Here is a 22,032-nt window from a genome sequence, read left to right as displayed (position 1 = left end):
ATGGCAATTGCACAGAGAGATTTGATTTGAGCCTGTTTGATATCAAAAAAAGCAAACTTCTCGTTTTTGTAATTGTACAGAGTGTAAATCTCTTGGCAACAATTCGATTAATTTGAGCAGATTTTCAACAAGTGCCATATTATTATTATTATTATTATTATTATTTTAATTATTATTATTATTATTGTTATAGCAAGTTGAAACAGAAACCTGAAGTGAAGGCGACATAAGGTTTTGCAGTAAACATTCCTGACTTATTTTCTTACCAACGGAGATCTTTTTCTCGCAGCCAACTGTGAAGCAGGATGAGACATCAGCCTGGGTAACCAGCTAGATGCTCGTAACATATTTTGCTTTGGCTAGTGAGTTTGCCCGACTAGGAAAAGAATTGGTTGTAACAAGCAATGTCTTGGCCTGATGGGAAGCCTGTCTGTGATGGCTACTGATGGGGTGTCTCCTATAAAACTCCACTCAAAGTTGACTTACTCGTCCGCTCAAACCCGAGTGCTGCGTAAAGAGAAGACACAACCAGCCTTGATGTATCCATGATCTGTCATTTTATTTTCATCAGTTTAGTTTCTGGCCGTGTTTATTTCTGTTCTGGATTACTTAAAGAGTAACTATAAATAGAGGTTGGAGGGGAAAAAAAACAATCTGTATAGACTATTAAGCGTATTTTCGAGGTGGAGGGTTATTTCAGCAGCTCTGAATGAATGATTTGCCTCACGGGGCAGTAACTGGATGAAAACCTTAAGGGACCATTGGCTCAGGTGAACATACATGTTACAGATCCTGTGAGGGGGAACTTTGAACAAAATCTCTTTATTTTAATTTTTTTTTCCTTTTCAGTTGGTTGACTCCTCATTAATTAATCATACCTGAGCAATAATCACACACATGAAATCGGGGCAAAGTCATTTCTTTCTCAGAAGTGCAGCAGAGTCTGAAATTGCTACAGAGTAGGACTGGGTTATCGTTTAAATATTTTTCAATACCAATACTGTGACTTCGATACCGGTTCCTGAATGATTTTAACAAAAAGAAAGCCTTTTGTTTATTTTCCAGCTCCTACTGCGCCAGCCTCGTCTCTGTGCGTAACGTAGAGTTTTTCCTGTGTGTCTCTACAGCGTGTAACGTTACACAGCCAATCAGCAGCACTGTAAGATCTTGGTAACATGCTGCGTGCTTATTGGCTGACTGACGCTGATGAGATTTACTCAATACTAAGGAGGCGATTCAGTCAGTTCTTTAAAAAGTTTTGAATTCGGTACCCAGTCCTACTACAGAGGGTTTGCCTTCATCTTAGAAGCACTTGTTATGTGATTCAGATAGAAGCTCTCGAACGCATCCCTTCCCTGACATCCTCTCCGCCTCAGTACCATTCAAACTAGCTTAATGCATTCAAATGGAAGTAGGCCGCTCCCTCTTCTATCAGGACAGGTGGATATTGTGAGTGTTGCTGTATCACTGTGCCTGCTCACAGCCAAGCTCATGTATATGTAAGTTTGTATGTGTACTGTACAGAGTAACTTCTCCCTTCCACAATCATCATCATCTTGTGTGAGATGGAACTGCTTACTCACAAATAAATTTTTTTGTTATTTTTATTCTTTAATTTGACATGGGTGGGCTGTTCTGACACAAGAGGCTACAGACTTTGTGAGGAGTCTCTGTTTTATGTATAAATTAAATGGTTTTACAAACGCAACTCGTCAATTAATTCCAAGTTCTATGAGAAGAAGAAGAAACCCGCCGGCATGTTTCAGAGAGAAAGGGGTGGGTTGTTTGCAGACCAGCAGCTGCATTTCATTTTTTTTTTATGGGACGCTGTATGTGTGTACAAAAGGGAAAACGCCCCTCTGTGTTGCTTTACACCGGGGCATGTTGGACAACAGAGCCCCATTATGTGCCATTTCATCTTTCTGAACAATGCTGCATCAGAACCCCTGCTGAGATCTGGCATTTACTACTTATCTATTAATTGCTTGGTCTCAAAAATGTAAAAAAAAAAAAATGCCCGTCACAAGTTCCCAGAGTTCAAGGTGATGTCTTCAAATGTCTTGCTTTGTTCAGCCAACAGTCCAAAACCCCAAATATATCCAGTTGACTGTTACGGAAGATGAAGAAATCCAGAAAATATTTACATTTGATGGCTGGAACCTTTTCATTTTGTATCGATTTTTCTCTTTTTTTTTTTTGTATCGATTAACCGCTACAGCTCTGAAAGTGTTATATGCTTGATTTACCAAACTGCATTTATTTAGGAAAATGTCAGGTTTTAAAGCCCCTGAAAAACTGTTTAAAAGTATTTCTCTAATGAACATTTAATGTCCACGACCAAATAAACAACAATCGAAGTTTGATAGCTATTATTTGTTCAGAGGAAAGAGAAATAACCCAAACTATTCCAACGAAGTAATGTGACTAAATCACATTACACATGACTTCTTCTGAGAAAGAGGATGAAGGAACAACGGGATAACTAGTTAGAAAAATTGAGTGTTCACTTTTAATACATCTGTAGATCTTGTTTCCTCAATCTGTAACTTTGGAATCACATTATGAAGGGATATCTTTATGGACAGGAGGAATGATTTGGAATATGGGCACCTGGAAAAATATGAACCTATACTTTAAAGTGCTCATATTATGCTGTTTGGCTTTTTCCCTTTGTGTTATTTATTTTTTGTGCACGTTATAGGTTTACAAAGTGAAAAAGGCCAAAGTCCACCCCAAAGGGACTTAACATCTCCAACAGAAAACACTGTTCACAAACTGCTCCAAACAGCTCTATTGTAGTCCAGCCTTTACTTCAGAGACAAACGTGGTCACTTTGTAACACACGTTATAATGCTCGCCTAGCTGGTAGCGTGGCACTCCCTCATACTCTGCTTCTGACTGGCTAGTAGTCCTTACCTAGGTACTGTCATGGCACTCCCTCATACTCTGCTTCTGACTGGCTAGTAGTCCTTACCTAGCTACTGCGCATGTGCGACTCCCAACAAAGATGGAACAGAAGTGAGATGTCTCACTCTGTAGCTAAAACAGAGAGCTCAACACACAGGGTGAAAAGAGGAGCTGCAGCAATTTGCAGTACAACAATAATATGGTGTTTTTTGAAAATTAAAACACGTAAACCTATTCTGGTACAATCTCTAAATACAATTATGAACCTGAAAATGAGCATAATATGAGCACTTTAAGCTAAATAAACCGATTGGATTATCTGAAAAATGCATTGTCACAAAACTAGAAGGGCTGTTTTCTTTAGCTCATGAAAACATGTTTTGGAGATGCTTGGTTTTTTGCATATAACAGGGTTATACGATTTAGTTTACAATTCATAATGAAATCTAGTTTGTGTGCATGTCTTGTGTTCACTGATGTTAGTAAGAGCTGTTTTTAATTGAATGGATATGAAGCTTCATCCTTGCACCATGGACAGTCAAAATACTGGAGGTATTTAGTGGTTGACCAATCATAATCAAGTCTATGGTGTTAGCCTGATCATCTTAAAATGCAATAGCTTCTTTTACATCTAATGACACAGACAGAATCACATTCGGATAGTGTCTGCGCTTGACATCTTTGATCAAACATGCATCGACAATGAGAAAATGAAAGCCCTGAAAACTGCAGCTGGAGTTTGGTGCGTTCACACCAACGGGAAGAGACGAGGGCACATCTTGGGGCTGAGTGGAGTTTTCAGTTTGGATCAAGTTAATATTTGTAATAGTTTAAGTGGGAGTAGGTGTGTCTTTTATTTCGTCATTCCAGAATGAGTATGCCTTAGTTCCATACTTTTGATTGTGGAAATCAGTTGTAAAGCAATGTGTTTTATGACGACGAAATTAAAGGTTTTTTTTTTTAAACTGGTGAAAATGCTCTTGTATTTTCTTTATTTAAGCATGTTATAAATGTTGTCTGTCGTGATGTTTCCCCCAAATTTCAACAGGTAGAATTTAGCCTCGCTTTAATGGATGGTTTTGATACACTTGATGTTTGTAGAAAGCAGTTGTTCCCATGTATGAAGTTCTCATCTTCTTCAAATGTCTTGCTTTGTTCCGCCAACGGTCCAAAACCCCAAATATATCCAGTTGACTATTCACGAAGATGAAGAAATCCAGAAAATATTCACATTTGATAGCTGGAACCTATTCATTTTGAATCGATTAATTATGAATTAATTAATTGTTCCCATGTATGAAGTTATCATCTTGAATTCATCACGGTGACACATATTTTTTTTAAATTGTGTGATTTTTCCTCTTAAATGTTAAAAAATGTTTCAGAGGCTTTTCTACGCTGATGATTTTTACTCATAAAAACGTCTGCAGGCTCATGCACTTTTCTCTGTTGCAGCTGAGCTGTCAATATCCTTTTAAGCTGCTGTCCATCCACTCTGACACATGTGTAAAATAATCTGATATTCACGTCGCTGAGCTGCATGTTGACCGCTCTGACGCTCCATCCTCTTTACCAGAAGTCGTGCAGCCACGCCTCTGACCCAGATGATCTTCTAATTCACTGCTGGAACGATGGATGGAGCGATGGATGGGTGGGTGGGTGGATGGAGAGACCAGAGAGATCATACCTGCCAAGAGCTGGAGACTGCGGCAAGTGCAGTAATCTCTAACAGCTTTTACTGGCTGGAATGTATTGACTGGCTTCAGATTTAGCAACTCATTCCTAAAGCTTCCCTCCCTCCCCCATCGCCTCCCAGTATCCCTCCTCTTCCTCCCTCCCTCTTTCTCTCTGTCATCCCAGTTTTTTTTTTTATCTCTTACGCTGTGCTGTGCAGTCATTCGGCCTCCAGCTGATGAGCGTATTGGCAGCTGCATCAATCCACCCTGCTGAGTTATTGGGATTTGTTTGCTACTTTGTCCTGTTTTGTATTGAAGCTCTCCCTGCAGCTGTACTGTACATGCACCTCTATGTGTGCGTGTTGGGTGTTATTGGAGTAGTTGTTATTGACTGACTGTATTATTATTTATTTTATTCTATTGATTTCTTTTTTTTGACCCACCTCCCAGGGCGTGATAAGCCAGAGAGGATGTTCTCGTCTGCGTCCAGAAACTCTCTGTTTTCGCCCTGGTCGTCGATGGAGCAGTCAGACTCGGAAGCGTTGGACATCAGCACCAAGGTGCAGCTGCACGGGGTGCTGTGGAAGAGGCCTTTCGGACGGCCGTCGGCCAAGTGGTCCCGCAGGTGAGAGTGAGGTTTGATTTCACATGGTGGTTTTTAGAGCACTTCACTATACTGCAGTTCTTGCTATCGGTACGGGGAAATTCTGCCTCTGTGCTGCTTATCAAACCTTTGTTAAAATATGCAGAGAACGGTCAAATTCACCTTCCAAAGAGTGTTGTTGAATCCTGAAAAGTTAATGATTGTTGAAAAACAGCTTTAAATTGACTTTTTATTTAACACCACAGTATAAAATATCATTATTCTAATCTCCTGAGAGCAAAAACTATTTAATTTGCTTAACAGCTGCAGTTAAAAACATCTGTAGTAAGACATATATATATAATTTAGGATTTTATGTTTATGCTATGTACATTAGAGGATGGCTTTATATAACAACAGGATGTACTTATCCACAGGCCTTTTTTTGGATGTTAAAATGCTTGGATTGGTACCTCATAATAATAATGCTCTTAGTTTACATAACAGTTAAAACGACAATACAGAGAGCCCATTTGCAGCACACTTGCTTATGTCATAAAGGTTAAAATAATTTGAGCTCAGAGATTCCGGGGTATTTGTCACCGGCTTAAAAAAAACGGAAGTTGTTCTGCCAAACACTGATGACATTTAGATATGGGTGACTGACCCTCAGAAAGACTTTAAATTGTGGGGGAAATTAAAGCGCCACTCCACTGATTTCACACATAAATGCCAGTTCACTCGTCACGAAGAGTTAAACTCAGCCTGTGAAAATAACTGTATAATGTCTTTTTGGGCTGACATTTAACAGACAGGGGGGTCTGTTGAAAGATGCTATTGAGTTACACTATTGAACATGAAGGATCCAGCTTTTTGGAAGCTGGAACTGAAAGTCAGGACATTAAGGAACTCTGCGGCAGAGAACTTGACCATTTTTTATTAGATCTGTCCCTGGCACCCCCCAAAACTTTATGGAAGTAAGAATACAAAGTCACTTAGAGTCAGATTTCTAGTATTTGGTGTACTATTTTAACTAGTACACCAAACACTTCAATAATACAATAGCAGGACCTGAAAGTGACAAGCAAACATGTAAATATGTTACATGTAAATCTATTTCAACAAATGTCAATATAGTTTATGTAGTTACCGTAGTTCACACATAATAATTAGTTCACTTAATTTGAAGATGAGGCAAAAAGCTACAGCTACAGCATGTAGGGCATCAGCCTACATGCCTAGTTGTTATCAGACTACCTGAGAAGTTGCAGTCAACTAAAGCCAAGGGGGTAAGCGAACATCCGGAAAGCGTACCTCCTCTGGAGAGATTCTGAGGCTAACAACAAGCCATCACCTCCCGTTAGCATTCCATTGACTCCCATTCATTTTGGCGTCACTTTGACAGCGAATAACTTTACAGCTGAAGCGTTTAAAGACTCTATTTGTCCATTGTTTATTTCTAAAGAAACACGACAATGTATAAAAGGCTCCATTACCTTGTATCTCATGTTATGGCTCCGTAGCAGGCGCTTTTGTAAAAATAGGCTAACGATTGTGTCATAACCAAGTGACTTACTGTCGCACAGTAGATAAAATGACCGTATAGTACAGGAGAAGTTTGCAGGCAGTTTGGACTTACATTAGCTGTTTAAGGACCTCCGCAATGGGTCACAAGATGATTCTAATATCCCTTACCCACTTGCCAAAAAATCCACTAACATCTGGCTTTTGTCTTTAGTGGTAAAGGTTACAATAAAGTTCACTCCCGGGACCAATGACTCTGCAGTAGGCTAGTCGTGGGTGTTATCGGCTCCAGCTCTGATCGGCAGTAATGGAAACATGACACCCGTGTGGACGTGTTTTTTCGCACCTTTTTTGGCACGATGCTTTGACACGTGCCGCCTCCGTCGGTGACTTCTGTCGTCTCAGCCACAAATTCAACACATCTCCCAAGCAGCATTCGGACATCGTTGCAAATTAGTCGGCACCGAGTTTGAAAGAGTGACTGAATGAAGTTTACTGTAAACAGATATGAAAAATAAAAAAAGTAACCACTGTAACATTGTCACCATCCTTGATGCTGCATTCTAGTGTTTACTAGCTCTGTTGTCTGGTGCATTTGTGATGTCAAACGTGACACACCAGATTGTACTAATACTAATCTACTGGCAATGGGAAAAGTCTATTTTTAGCAGAATATACACGCTAATTTGGGTGGGAAAAGGGTATACAGGGTCGCTAGTTAATTACTTGGGTAAGAAATAAGAACAAACAGGATTCTGCAACAAAAAAATGTAATATTTGAGCCTTGAACCTTTTTGAGCCTCTGAAAATGATTCAAATCAACAATCCGAGCCTCATAGACTGCAGCTCGTGATGATGAGTGGCAAGTGCTGCTTTGTATTAATGGGTCGCAAGAAATAAAGGTTGTCAACCACTGAACATCTAAATCATTAAATAAACAAAGCAGCAGTATATACAGTAATAAGCAGCTCCTTCACAGGATGAATTATACATGTCACTCGTTATTTATGAATGAAATAAATATATCTAGAAAGAGGCAGAAGCATGACATGTTTAAGCATTGTTTTTACTGCATAATGAAATAAAATGTCTCAGCGGGCAGGTTATCAAACAGCTTTGATTGAGAACATGGGCAGACGGTTTTCTTTCAGTCCTGCAGGGTTGACTGCTGACTTGCTGCTTTCTTTGTCTTCCTCGGTACAAAGATTCTTCATCATCAAAGACAGCTTCTTGCTCTACTATGCAGAGAGCGAGAAGAGAAACTTTGAGACCAACAGGTACTTCAACATCCACCCCAAGGTGAGCCACTGCATCTTCTCTGAACACTTGATGGAAGAAATATATATATATTCTTTTAAAAAAAAAATTATTTATTGCATATTGATGTGGCAGCACGGTGGCTCAGTGGTTAGCATTGCAGAGTTTGATCACTGATCTGGGCAGAGTTTGAACCCCGTTTCGGGCAGGGCCTTTCTGTGTGGAGTTTGCATGTTCTCCCCATGTTTGCGTGAGTGTTCTCCGGTTTCCTCCCCCCATAAAGACATGAATGCTAGGTAACTAGGACTACAGCTGAAAATTAAACATCTGGCTAACACTGGAGCATTTACAGAAATGGGGATTAATGTGCATTGTCCTAATCAAATGAATACGTCTTAACATTAGGTGTGTGGACATTTTTTTTATTCACGTATGTATCGTGATTTTTTTTGCAGACGACTTTTAAAATTGATTCTAGTTTTTATTTAATTTATTTTTTTACCAATGATTCATCTTAATATTTTCTATTTGTACAGTACCGCTGACAGCGAATACATCATATTTGTTTCCAGCAAAACAAAGAAATGCATGTTATGTACGTCTTTACAAATGAAATAAATGTCAGACTGACTGTTTAGAACACTAGTGCACATTAAGGAGGTTTTAGAATAATATCACAATTATATGCATATATATATAATATGTGTTTAAGTCACTGTTTGCTTTTATAAACCGAAGGCTTTTACGTGAATTATCCAGATGAAAACATTATAAATGACATGAAAGTGTGATGTGTTTTTGTCTCAGGGAGTCATTCCTTTGGGAGGATGTGTGGTGTCAGCTAATGAAAACATGGGCATGCCGTTTGCCATCGTGGTCAATCTGGAAGACTTCACTGTAAGACCAGTATCCTGTCACACTTTAATTTCTCCATTACTTTATCATTTATCAGCCTGGCAGAGGCTTACAAATCTTTTTTTTAAGACGGAGCAAGGCATAGGTGCACACAGACACCATGCAACAACAAAATAGCATCATACACTTAGTGAAAAGTCACAATTCAATGCATGGCAAAGCAGCTTGGAGAGCAAAATTAAAATAGCTTTGTATAAATTGTCATTTTATAACTGTAATGATTTGAGATACAGCCTGATCCTGCAACAAATGGGACACATAATATAGTGAATATAACTGCACACCGGGACAAAACAGTGTTACATCAATTTTGACTATCTCAGCAGCCCAAAGATGGAAATCCACTGTCTATTGTACAGCCTAAGCCCATTATTGACAAGCTGCTGATGTATAATATTACATATCCGCCCCCCAGGGCACAATAGTCCTGGCTGCTGAGTCTGGGGAGGAGCAGGTCCAGTGGATGGAAATGTTGCAGGACTCAGGGAAAGTGTAAGTATATGACACAAAATCTCCTTCTAAATGTTGCTCTTCTGAAAGAATTACACACACAAGATATACATTTTAAAACCCCTTTGTTTGGGTATTATGGGTGGCAGTAGTTCAGTCTGTAGGGAGTTGTGTTGGGAACTGGATGGTTCAAGTCCCCATACGGACCAAAGTATGGTGGTGGACTGGTAGCTGGAGAGGTGCCAGTTCACCTCCTGGGCACTGCCAATTATTATTATTATCATTATAGAATACGTTTTTGTCTGTGGAAAAAATGAGACAATCCCAGAGTTGCCAAAGTCAGACATTTTCAATGAATTTTATACACTTGAGACTTTAAGTAGTACATGTTAGAGATGAAGGCCTGACGCAACCACAACTGTCACTATAGCATAATGACCTGTAACAACCAAACAGATCTTGAGATATAACATTCACTTTGTCAGCTACAGCTTTTAAAAAGACATCAGCATGCTGACAGGCTCACATGGCAATGCTTTCATGCTGATGTTTAGCAGATGTAACGTTGTTGTTTACTATCTTAGTGTGTCAGCATGATAACAGGGGGAACCATCTGAATAAGATTTTATGGCAATCCATCCAATAATTGTTGAGATAGTTTACTGAAAAAGTGGAAACTTTGACCTGCTGATGGAGCTAGATCAAAACGTAGGGGCTCGCCAAAGTCATTACAATTCAACCTTTTGAGAACATGAATGTCTGTAGAAATTTTCATGGCAATCCATCCAAAAGTTGTCATGATATTTCACCCTGAACCACAAACTACAAATGTCAACCTGAGAGGAAAAGAGTGATTCATCCTCTTGGGAACATGAATGTTTCACAACAATCCAATCAATAATAGTTTAAATTTTTTTTAGTCTGGACCAAAGTGCTCCACTGTCATCCCTAGACTCATGTCGCTAGCATGGCTACATGATGGAAAGCATCTGTTAACGTGCTAACTGTGTTTTCAATGTACTAATGATCCTGGTTTTTCAAAAATCTCTGTTTGTCTAACAGCACGTGGAAGAACGCCCAGCTGGGCGAGGCCATGATCGAGAGTCTGGAGGCTCAGGGGCTGCAGCTGGCCAAGGAGAAGCAGGAGTATCTGGGTAAACATGGGGGTTACACTGAGCTTTTTAAAGGTTTAACAAGCGGACGCAGTTTACGTGAAATGGTTTTCTTTCTCCAGATAAACTGATGGAAGAGACTGAGGAGCTGAGTCATCAAAGAGCACAGAGAGAGGTGAGACCTTTCCATTCTCTCCTCTGGTATCATCACATAACACAACACAACATGTTTTATGAGTTTGGAATAAAAAGAGTATAACTAGTATTTTTAATAAACCATTCAAAAATGTACAGTATGTACTTTAGATGTTACTTATATACATGACTATTATTTTCACAGATTTTTTTTTTTGATAAATCAATTAATTGTTAACCCTTTTGTTGTCTTCGGGTCAATAAATAAATAAATATTAATACCTAATTTGGATGATTCCATACATCGCGCTTCGCAAGTACAACAAAAAGATAGGATCTCTACTTTCATTGACTTTTGGGTGTTTTGTACGGTGGCCGACAGGGGCAAACGCCCTGAAACTTAAGAAAACACGCAAATAGACGAAATTAAGAAAACAACTTCATTAATTTTGATGTGCAGCATTCAGCAAACGCGCTGCAAAAAAAAGGGAGCGAGAGAGAGAGAGAGAGAGAGAGAGAGAGAGAGAGAGAGAGAGCAACTGCATAGACTGTAAATATTAAGTCTATGTTTGAGATATGTTTTCTCTCGTTTGGTGGGTGTGTCTCTCAGGTCACAGGTGATACTCAATCAGCAGAGACGTCTGTAAACTCGTGGTAATAAAACATTTAAAGCTGCATCAGCGTTTAACGTTGACGTTTGTTTAAGCCATATTACACGAGAGGGTTTAATTTCGAGGTCTGAAAGGCGCATTACTGAAGTATAGGCCTCCTCAAGTGTAATATTGTGATTATACAACAACGGTTACCAACAAAATAAGTGATCAATCTGTATTCATATTGTGGAGCAATTCGCTCTTGATATACAAAAAACAAAAAACAGACAGGATTTATAGTCCCTCCCTGTTGAGTAAACCAGCCAATTTACCGTGGGATTTATCAATGTGAATAAATCCCGCCTGCACATATAAACACAAAACTGCTTTGCTAACTCCATCGTGTTGTAACTAAGACATCTGCTGAAAAAGTTATTGTATTCATTAGCATGATTGCCGTACTGTTTAGTTAAAAAACATCCAACACACCAAAGTACGAAGACATAGGGACCAGACGCGAGCTTTTATTTTGAAAAGCCGAAGGGAGGGCATGAGACGGGAGCATAGACTGTATAATATTAATATATTATGTTAATAATAATAATAATATGAATTTAATATACAGTCTATGGAGTTCTCCAGGCTGCAGCCATACCTGACTCTAATAAAAAGGCAGAGCGCTCTCCCCCCGTGGGGTCAAAAATCAAATCAAGCTGTTCCTCTCAGCTGCTCCCTCTAGAGGTCTGGAGAACTTCCGTTGTGTAATCTGGATGCTGCGTTTTTTTGTTGCATTTATTTTCTGGGTTTGTGTGCTTTTCTTTGCATCGTTTCATATTTGCAGTGCGTTTATCTATTTGGTTGTGTTTTGTCTATTTGCGTGTTTTATTAAGTTGCAGGACGTTTGCCCCTGTCGGCCACCGTAGTTTTATAAAAAAAAATTCACATTTGAAAAAAAAAAAAAGTTTCAAAACCAGACTGAACATTAACATTTACCCCACTGTAATTATCCTTCCTAAAAAAAATCAGAATTTTTAGCTTTTTTTAACTCAAGAATCAGGTATAATTTCCTATAAATGAGGTGTACTGACCATGAATTCCAAAAATGAGTGTAAAACTGGTAATAACTTGGTGTTAGTGGTGTTTATAAATGGTAGTGAAAAGAGTCAAAAGTGTCGATAAAAGAGACAAAAACGTCAGAAGAAGGGTTGATTTTCAGGACGACAAGCACATGGTCAAATGGAAGACAAGGGTCAAGTATATAAAATGATATAAAGCGGTGCAAAATGCCATAATATCCCAGAGCCCAAGATGACTTCTTCGATAGTCTTTTGTTTGACCTAAACGTCATTTGTCGTCATGATCCTTCATTTTAATAATCACATACATGCATGCGTGTGTGTGTGTGTGCGTGCGTGTGTGTGCGCGTGTGTGTGTGTGCGCGTGTGTGTGCGTTTGTGTGCGTGTGTGTATGTGTGTGTGTGTGTGTGTGTGTATGTGTGTGTGTGTGTGTGTGTGTGTGTGTGCGTCCGCGTCCGTGTATGCATGCATGCGTGATGTGTGTGTGTGTGTGTGTGTGTGTGTGTGTGTGTGTGTGTGTGTGTGTGTTTGTGTGTGCGTGCAGGAGCTGGAGCGTCTGAACCAGGTTCTGGAGGAGGAGAAGATGAAGTTTGAGGAGGTGGTGGTGGAGCTGAAGGCGGAGCAGGAGCACATTAAACTGTAAAAAACTTTTTTCTTGTTTACGTTAACTCCCAATGAATGTGCTGCACAAGCCTGTAAATGAAGGTGATTTTGTATTTTGTTGTGTGATGCTGGCAGAGACCTGGACGGCACAGCTCAGTCCCTGAAAGGTGTTGAGAGTGAAAAAGAAGAGCTGAGCAGTTTAACCGTAATTCTGCAGAAATCCATTGAGGTATGAAAAAAAATAGCTCATCCTGCCAGGGTAACAATAGTCTATATTGACGACCTTTCATTTCTGGGATTGTTCCGGTGCCGCCGGAAATTCTGCCGGATGTCCCTCATTTCAGCCAGATGTCCGTTTCCTTCCGCTATCTTTGTGTTGGCGTTCTAAACTCCGGTAGATTTGTGAGGACTATGGTTAACTGCTCCTCAGATCTCTGCAGGGTAAATCCAGACAGCTAGCTAGACTATCTGTCCAATCGGAGTTTTCTCTCGCACAACTAAACAACCTTTTTCAACAAGTTCCTTCCCGAGGCTATTTTGCAGAGGGACCGTTGCTCCGTCCGGCGCTTAGCTCCGCCCAAGACAATTGTGATTGGTTTAAAGAAATGCCAAGAAACCAGAGCACTTTTTTTCCATTCTGGAACGCTGTGTGCACTAGCCAGACCCTCCTCCGCAGCGCTGTGGAGGAAGGTCTGGCAATGCAACTGACTAGGGTAACAATAATAACTTATTGATGAGTTAAAGAGAACTCTGGTGCTCGATTCAGATCATGTAATGTTACAACTGCTAAGTTGTGTAACAAACTCAGGTTGCTAACGTAATACATTTGACATTTATGCAACTTCCTGTGGAAGGGGATTGGAGCCATGTAGAAAACTGAATTCTGGGATTATAACCACGACAAAAATCAAGAATTAAAGGAGTAGTTTGACATTTTGGGAATTATGCTTATTTTCTTTCTTGTTGAGAGTTATATGTGAAGATGGATACCAATGTCACGTCTCTCTAAATATGAAGCTGCGCTGGTTATTTTAGCTTAGCATAAAGACTGGAAACAGGGGTAAACAGCTACCTTGGTTCCATCCAAAGGTAACAAAATCTATCTACCAGCACCTCTAAAGCTCATAGTTAACATGTTATATCTCGTTTGTTTCCCAGGCAACCAACAAAGACTCTAGGAAGTCACTGCTACAGGCCAAGAAATATTTTGTCATATTATTCCCCTTAAACTACAAATGTTATTTCTATACTTTTTTTTACGGATTAACTAAACAAGATGTAACATGTTAACGAGCGAGCTTCAGAGGCAGATTTTGTTACCTTTGGACAGAGCCAGTTGGCCGTTGCCCCCGGTTTCCAGACTTTGTGCTAAGCTAATCTGCTGCTGGCTGCAGTGCATGTGAGCGGCATGTCCCCCACTCAAAGCCACTCCGCTCAATATCACTCTGTGCTCAACTCCCCGCTCTCCTCTAATCGCTCACCTCTCACTCCAAAAAAAGACAAAAAGCTGAGTTGTATTTATCAGATGAACGGGGCCCACCCTCCCTACACGTCCGGAGCTTTGACGGAAAAAAAAGTCTGCCAGTTGACAGGCAATCTGCTCTGCGCTCCATCCAAAGTCCAGACAGTTAATAGACTGACATTGGAGTGATATCAATCTTTCCATCTAACTCAAGGCAAAGCAAATAAGCACATTTCCCAAAATGTTGAACCATTCCTTTAAGAGTCATGACTTTTTTCTCAGAATAACATAATTAATCTAAACATTTTTTATATGTGGCTGAAGGAGGGTCTTTACGTGTTAACGTAGAAACTTTGTCTTTCTTTGTCAAATCTTAAGATTTTACATAACTGAACTCAAAATGTTTGTTTATACAGTATAACTATAATATATTTATAGTTTAATATAAATAGTCACCCATTCACAAAGTTGGATGCTGCATCTGTAAAAGACCTGAAAATGTATGAAAAGATCATTCTTGACCGTCCCGTTAATTTGAAAAAAGGAAATCTTAAGTAAAGGTCCAATGACATACTAGTTTTTTTCCAGAGCTTTCAAGCACCTCACCAGTGAGTGGACTCGAGATTTATTCTGTTCAGATTTACAGGGAGGTTATTTATTTAGCTTTACTTTTTCCAATGTAATGTCCTGTTAATTTCATTGAAAAAAAATATATGAATACATTACACCTGTATAGGTTAAACTCTTTCCGACTTGAGTAGATTCTGTATAATGTGAATCTGTTGTTTTGTCCCTCAGGAGCTCTCTCTGGAGAAACAGAGAACTCTGGAGCTGCTGGGGTTGAAGGAGGAAAAGGAGGAAAAGGAGGCCGAGGCGGAAGAGGAGAGCTCGGCCTGCAGGAAGCCTGAGGACGGCGGTGATCCCGGAGACGTGAACCTGCTGCAGGACCTGCAACACATCGAGGAGCAGATGAAGATCCTGCTGAAGGAGAAGGAGCATGCTGATGAGAAGTGAGTGACACCTCGGAGACAGAATCCAGCTTCAGACTGGGATTACTGGTTTAGCGCAGCAAAAGTAGAACAAAACCAGTTGTTGTACAACAGACTTTCATTTTACTAATGTCTTTTTTAAAAGTCCCTTTGGGGTTATTTTAACTTCTTTCCTAAAGTTAAAAGCTTAAAAATTATCTGAGCCATTCTGTTTTCATTTAGAAGTCCTTTAAAGTCTTCATCATTTTTTGGGCCAAGGACCCCTTAGCTGAAAGAGAGACAGAGTAGGGACCCCGTGCTACATATACTGTATAAAGTTAAGTTGCATTAAACTGGGCCAGATGGATAAAAATGAATGGCAGTGAATACTTAAGAACATCTGTATGGCTACCATAGCGGCTACCTTACCTATTGTAAGCTTATTTTCAATGTGTAAATTAAATGTTTTTTTCCCCACTAATAGGCCAATTTATATTTGCTATTAAAATGTTAGATTCATGTGAATGTATATTTTCAGACATATTTTAATTATAAACTTTCAAAAAAGGTTTTGTAAAACATAATTTGGACCCCCTGCATTAACTCTGTTAGATATTCAACCCTGTTGAATATCTCGCCAATAGTATAAGTGTCAAGGTCACATTAGAAACACTGTATCAATACCAATAAAAAACAATCAAAGGTGCTATAGGTGAGTGTTCAAGACCACCTAAACCGAGACCAAGTCATCACCAAGACCAGAGTGTATTGAGACAGAAAGAAGACCTTGAGCGGTTGAGACCGAGCCAAGACCAAGACCAAGGCAGGGCCAGACCGAGCCAAGACCAGACCAGTGCCAGACAGCCACAGCTACTTTTTCTGTCTCCGAGATTCACTTTCTCGGTGATAAGGGGGCGGGGAGAGGGGGTTAACAGTAACACATTTCAAATTAGAAGAAGAAGTTATTGGTTGCATTTGATGCAGGACGTTTTACATCCAATCACAGTAATGATGTTGACACATAAAAATAGACCATTGTATTTTATACAAGCTACTTAGTGATATCCCTGCAGTTGTGGTCTTGACAGGTCTTGAAATAAAATCCTGAGTCCTCTTTATCCGAGACAAAAAAAAAATGCTGTTGATTCCGAGACGAGACCTTCAAAAAGCGGTCTTAAGACCGATCTTAAGTCCAAGACCGATCTCGAGTACTACAACACTGCTATAGGTTGACTTAGGGCTTTAGCCTGCGATTAGGTTTTGGCATCCGAAAGGGTCAAAGACTCCCATACCCATGCAGGGAACCTCTATGCTAATGGCACAGATGATGTAACAACTAGTGGACATGTGTATTGATCCCTAAACAACCAGCCCCATTGATCAGCACCAGTAAGTGGGATATTACAAGGCAGCTGCTATTGACTGTGTAGCACTAATGTTTTTTTTGCAAACACTGGAATATACAAACCATAATGTTATGTTTCCACGAGCTCTGCCTTCGCTCTCCTCCTCTTCTCGGTCGTCCTCTGACTGACAGATAACTGCTGCAGCTGCATGGACAAATAAAAAATACAACTATAAATCATACAGGACCGTTTTCATACCAAATGCAAAATCAAGTTGAGACGCAACTGCATTGCAAAACAACATTCCTGCAACAAATACTGGTTAAAATATCCAGTTTTTGTTGATGCTATTCCTCCAGTTGTTTGCATGTTAACTCAAATCTATGATGATGATGTTTTTAAGGCTGTTAGATTAGACCCAATTTTAACAAGTATTTTTATTGGAAACAGTTACATCCAATGGTGCAGCGACAATATATTTAGTATAAAAACATGTTTTCCTTCATTTCTTTCCCTGAAAGGTGTTTCTTATATTTTGTCCACCTTATTTACACATTATTGAGGAGCAAAAGTAGCAGAAACACCGGACATACTGTAATGTCTTAAAAATGACGATAGAGTTGAATCAGCACCATTCTGACACAATGTTTTACAAAGGTAGAATTTATGACAGGACAATTGGACGGTTACCTCATAAATTACATTATCATTTATATCATCATTGTACATATTTTTACGTACTTGAAATATGTTTGAGATCTCAGTTTGCCATGAATTTCTGCTCTTTCAATTATATTTTTGCTTTTTCTTACGATCACATCATGATAAAAATAATATATCAAAAACAATATAATATAATAAAATATAATACGGGGAAACTGTGAAAGCTAGCCTGCCACTGTCCAAAGGTAGCACAATCTGCTTACCATTACCTTACCTGCTTACTGCTTACTCATTCATGAATAATGAACATATTATATTTAGTTAAATCTGTACAAAAACCAGTGTCGGAAATGACAATTCACAGAATTACCATGTTCACAGAAAGTGAATATGTGCATTTCATTTGTAATAAAGTTCTGTGGTTCTGTGTTTTAACCTTAAAATCAAACCACAGGTGTGTGTTTGTGTGCATGGCACCAAGATATGCAGTCCTGACAGTGAAGAGCAACTGAAGCATTATCCATAGCTTTTTTCTTGCAACAAAACAGCTTTTCCAATTTTCTAAAGGGGTTTAAATAATGCCCAAATCATTAAAATTGCCAATATCTGCATGAGGAACATGTTCTAATTTCGTACAAAGATATTAATTATGTTGTGTGTAGTCTTTTCCCTGTTTGAATGTGTTTTTCTGTCGTCCAGGCTCAGGGAGAACGAGCAGCGGGCTAAAATCCTGCAGCAGGAGAGGGAGTACTACTCGTCTCAGGCTCAGACGCTGCAGCAGTCGCTCTCTCAGCTCACTGTGGACAAGCAGCAGACCGAGGCCGAGCTCAAGGTAACACAACAGCATGGGTGCCCGGATAGCTCAGTTGGTGGAGCGGGCGCGCATATATCGAGGTTTACTCCTCGAAGCAGCGGGCCCGGGGTTCGACTCTGACCTGTGGCCCTTTGCTGCATGCCGTTCCCCCTCTCTCTCCCCTTTCATATCTTCTGCTATCCTATCAAAATAAAGGCTGAAAATGCCCAAAAAATAATCTTAAAAAAAAGGTAACACAGCATAACTCCGCTGATATTAAAACAGCAACAAAACACTGCTCAAAGTCAGTTTAAAGGTCACCATATTGATCAGCTGCCAGGTTTACGTTTTCATGTATAGTTCCACACAGGTGATATCCCTTATTTTACTTAATTGGACTTTTTGTTGGCTCTGTGTGGATTGTGTTTGTCATTTTCCAGACTCTTCTGTTAGCTTTCTTAGACCTGATAGAGACACATTATACATTTGTTATCCTTATTAGCACAAGTCCTGTGGCCTTAGGTAATTCCCAGCATGGCTCTGCCCAACCAGAGTAGTTAATTATTAGAATTAACTTCATAAACATTTATTGTAACGGCAGCTGAAGTGTGAGTTTTAAATGTATTTTAGACCTCTAAATCATGACTTTTGTAAGACTTGTAAACACATTAAAACATAGCTCTACCTGAGGTACAATAAATGCAAAAAAGGGGTGATAACACCCCTGTTTCAAGCCTGTCACAGCAGACCTGTTGCCTCTGATTAGCAGCAGGAACTGCTCAGGGGGAACTAATAACAGGAACGATGGTTGTGTTAAGCTGTCTTTGTACTGGATTTTTCTAAATACTGAGCTGATAAATGTAAGCCCCACAACCCTGAAAAAAAATTGGACCTGACACTAGACAGAAGGTTTTTAAATGTTTTGAATGATTTTCATATTTTATATAAAAATTGTAAATTGTGGTTCCAAACATGAAAGTGTAAATGTTTCTAAGCAACACATCAAATTCTATCTCCAAACGTAGTCACTTTTCATGAGCTAAGAAAAACAACCTAGTTTTCACGTTTGTTGTAATAATAATAATGGTTCAGATAATCCAATTGTTTTTATAAATGGGTTTATCTTAATAATTAGGAGAATTTTCACAACCCGAAAAGGAACATTTAATCTTCTAAAATTCTAAATCAACAATATTGATTCTAAATAGTAGTAACCTTTAAAATGCCCATTTAAACAATGTTTCAAGGCTCTGCTTGTACAAATAACTGGTGAATATTTTTGTAGACACCAGTTGGGTGTAACGTTGATATTCAGGGATGTTCATCCCATTAGATTTTTTTCCTGGCACCCAGTCTGATGTGCTGAGTCTCTCTGACATGAAAGTACCTCTGTTTCCTCTGTGCTTCGTATCCATCACTCACTGTTTACACTCCTGTCTTCCTTCAGGCCTCAGTCAAACTGCATTGTTGGCAAAAAATATTCGGTTACACTTTACTTGAAGGTATCTACATAAGAGTGACATGACACGATGTTTCCACGAGCTCTGCCTTCGCTCTCCTCCTCTTCTCGGTCGTCCTCTGACTGACAGATAACTGCTGCAGCTGCATGGACAAATAAAAAATACAACTATAAATCATACAGGACCGTTTTCATACCAAATGCAAAATCAAGTTGAGACGCAGCTGCATTGCAAAACAACATTCCTGCAACAAATACTGGTTAAAATATCCAGTTTTTGTTGATGCTATTCCTCCAGTTGTTTGCATGTTAACTCAAATCTATGATGATGATGTTTTTAAGGCTGTTAGATTAGACCCAATTTTAACAAGTATTTTTATTGGAAACAGTTACATCCAATGGTGCAGCGACAATATATTTAGTATAAAAACATGTTTTCCTTCATTTCTTTCCCTGAAAGGTGTTTCTTATATTTTGTCCACCTTATTTACATATTATTGAGGAGCAAAAGTAGCAGAAACACCGGACATACTGTAATGTTCATCCCATTAGATTTTTTTCCTGGCACCCAGTCTGATGTGCTGAGTCTCTCTGACATGAAAGTACCTCTGTTTCCTCTGTGCTTCGTATCCATCACTCACTGTTTACACTCCTGTCTTCCTTCAGGCCTCAGTCAAACTGCATTGTTGGCAAAAAATATTCGGTTACACTTTACTTGAAGGTATCTACATAAGAGTGACATGACACTGTCATGGACGTGTCATAAACATTATAAACAAGTTTATGACGTTTATGACATAATGCTGCTTTTAGTAAGTATCATTTGGTTTTTGTCATGAAAAGTTATGGTTAGGGTTAGGGTTAGGGTTCATGTGTCATGACTGTGTCATGACAGTGTCATGTCACTCTTATGCAGATACTGTACCTTCAAGTAAAGTGTTACCCAATATTCAAGTAGTTTAAGAGACAAACACCTGTATTGTTGTAAGTTCTCCTGAGCAAACTGTCAACCACTTTCTCCAGGCTAATACTCTACACAATTTGTTTTACAGGCTTATAATTATTATGTTTTTGTTGGACTAAAGCCATACAAAATTATTTAAGTATATATAAATAAAGTATTTAAATTCAACATACTTGTTTTACATAACTATAAAGGTGCTAACGCCTGTGCTGCTTTCAGTTCATCCTGAGACTGGATTTGAGTAAACTGTGACCTCTTAAGCTTAGGTAAATCTTTTCTCCGCCACATCAGCTCAGTTTATCATTAATAGCCCAATACTTAAACCCTTAAATATCCACATACAGATAGCAGTATATAGATTTAACTCAAATACGTTTTCACTAACATCCTGTGTGTTTTCCTGTTTGCCCCAGACAGAGATAGAGTCTCGGGTGGAGCTGGAGAAGAGACTGAAGCAAGCTGAAGAGGCTCTGCAGGACCTGGAGGAAGGCCTGGACTCGCTGGAGCGGACCAAGGAGACAGACCAGAAGATGAAGGGGGATGTGACGGAGCTGAGGAGTGAGTGCATTCACTGATACCTTAATATCTGATCAAATATGATTTTTTTTCCCCGTGTGTCTTTGATAGACCACATGTGTGCTGCAATATTGCATTTAGTACACTAAGTCACAGAAGTTTGATTTGATAGTTTCTATACATGAGGATGGCAGCAAGAAGTATCCCCAAGTCATATATGCATTTAAGCAGATTAGCTCAGGTTTACGTACTGATCCGAATACTCTTAAACACACATACAGTGAAGATGTGAAGTGCATAATCTGATCTGACACGTACACCTGTATGACTACCCTTTTTATAACATGTTGATCACATTCAGCAGATATCATTCTTGGATAAAGCATTTTTTATTTCTTGAGTCGACAGAAAGATGAGGGTTTTTACATTTTACTTTTAATGTCATTTATTCAACAGAAAGTGCCTCAAACTATTAGGGCTGTAACTAATAATCATTTTCATTATTGGTAATTGGTAATTAATATGTCGATTATGTTCTCGATTTATTGTTTGGTTTATAAAATGTCACAAAAACGTGAAAGATGCCTGTTATATTTTTTCGAGATGATGTATTCATATAGTTTGTTTTTTTCGAACTAATCACAAAACATATGTGACAAATAAAGCATAAAATCCTCACCTTTTAAGAAGCTGTAACCATGGAATTGATTTGGCATGTTTGCTTGAAAATTACTAAAACAATTAGTTGATTATCAATTTGTTGCTGATTATTTTTTGTTGATTGACTAACCTATTAATTAAATAATTGTTGCAGCTCTAAAATTATACTGTATAAAAATGACAGTGCTAATAATTCAATATTCTCATTTCATGTCTCCATCCATACATTTTAATATTAAAGGTACAGTAGGTAAGACTTATAAAACTAACTTTCTGTCATATTTGCTGAAACTGATGTTCCAGTAGAACTACAAGAAGCAGGTCATTTAAAAAAAATCTGGCTCCTCTGGCACCACCAAAAATCCACCG

General features: G+C 39.0%; 1 protein-coding gene across 1 annotated transcript in view; it reads left to right on the top strand.

Annotated features, from left to right (window-relative positions):
* Window positions 1-5,053: 5,053 nt before the first annotated feature.
* plekhd1 (pleckstrin homology domain containing, family D (with coiled-coil domains) member 1) overlaps window positions 5,054-22,032 on the top strand; it is a 39,391-nt gene continuing 22,412 nt past the window's right edge. The window contains exons 1-11 of the mRNA XM_078277073.1: window positions 5,054-5,208; window positions 7,896-7,989; window positions 8,755-8,844; window positions 9,278-9,354; window positions 10,375-10,466; window positions 10,547-10,599; window positions 12,774-12,868; window positions 12,968-13,061; window positions 15,093-15,304; window positions 17,971-18,103; window positions 20,901-21,045. Coding sequence (XP_078133199.1) covers window positions 5,054-5,208; window positions 7,896-7,989; window positions 8,755-8,844; window positions 9,278-9,354; window positions 10,375-10,466; window positions 10,547-10,599; window positions 12,774-12,868; window positions 12,968-13,061; window positions 15,093-15,304; window positions 17,971-18,103; window positions 20,901-21,045 — 1,240 coding nt within the window. The remainder of the gene's footprint in view (window positions 5,209-7,895; window positions 7,990-8,754; window positions 8,845-9,277; window positions 9,355-10,374; window positions 10,467-10,546; window positions 10,600-12,773; window positions 12,869-12,967; window positions 13,062-15,092; window positions 15,305-17,970; window positions 18,104-20,900; window positions 21,046-22,032) is intronic.

The sequence above is a fragment of the Sander vitreus genome, chromosome 20 (assembly GCF_031162955.1).
Source record: "Sander vitreus isolate 19-12246 chromosome 20, sanVit1, whole genome shotgun sequence".
Taxonomy (NCBI): domain Eukaryota; kingdom Metazoa; phylum Chordata; class Actinopteri; order Perciformes; family Percidae; genus Sander; species Sander vitreus.
The sequence above is the reverse complement of the archived record's forward strand: the minus strand, read 5'-3'. Positions and strand labels throughout refer to the sequence as shown.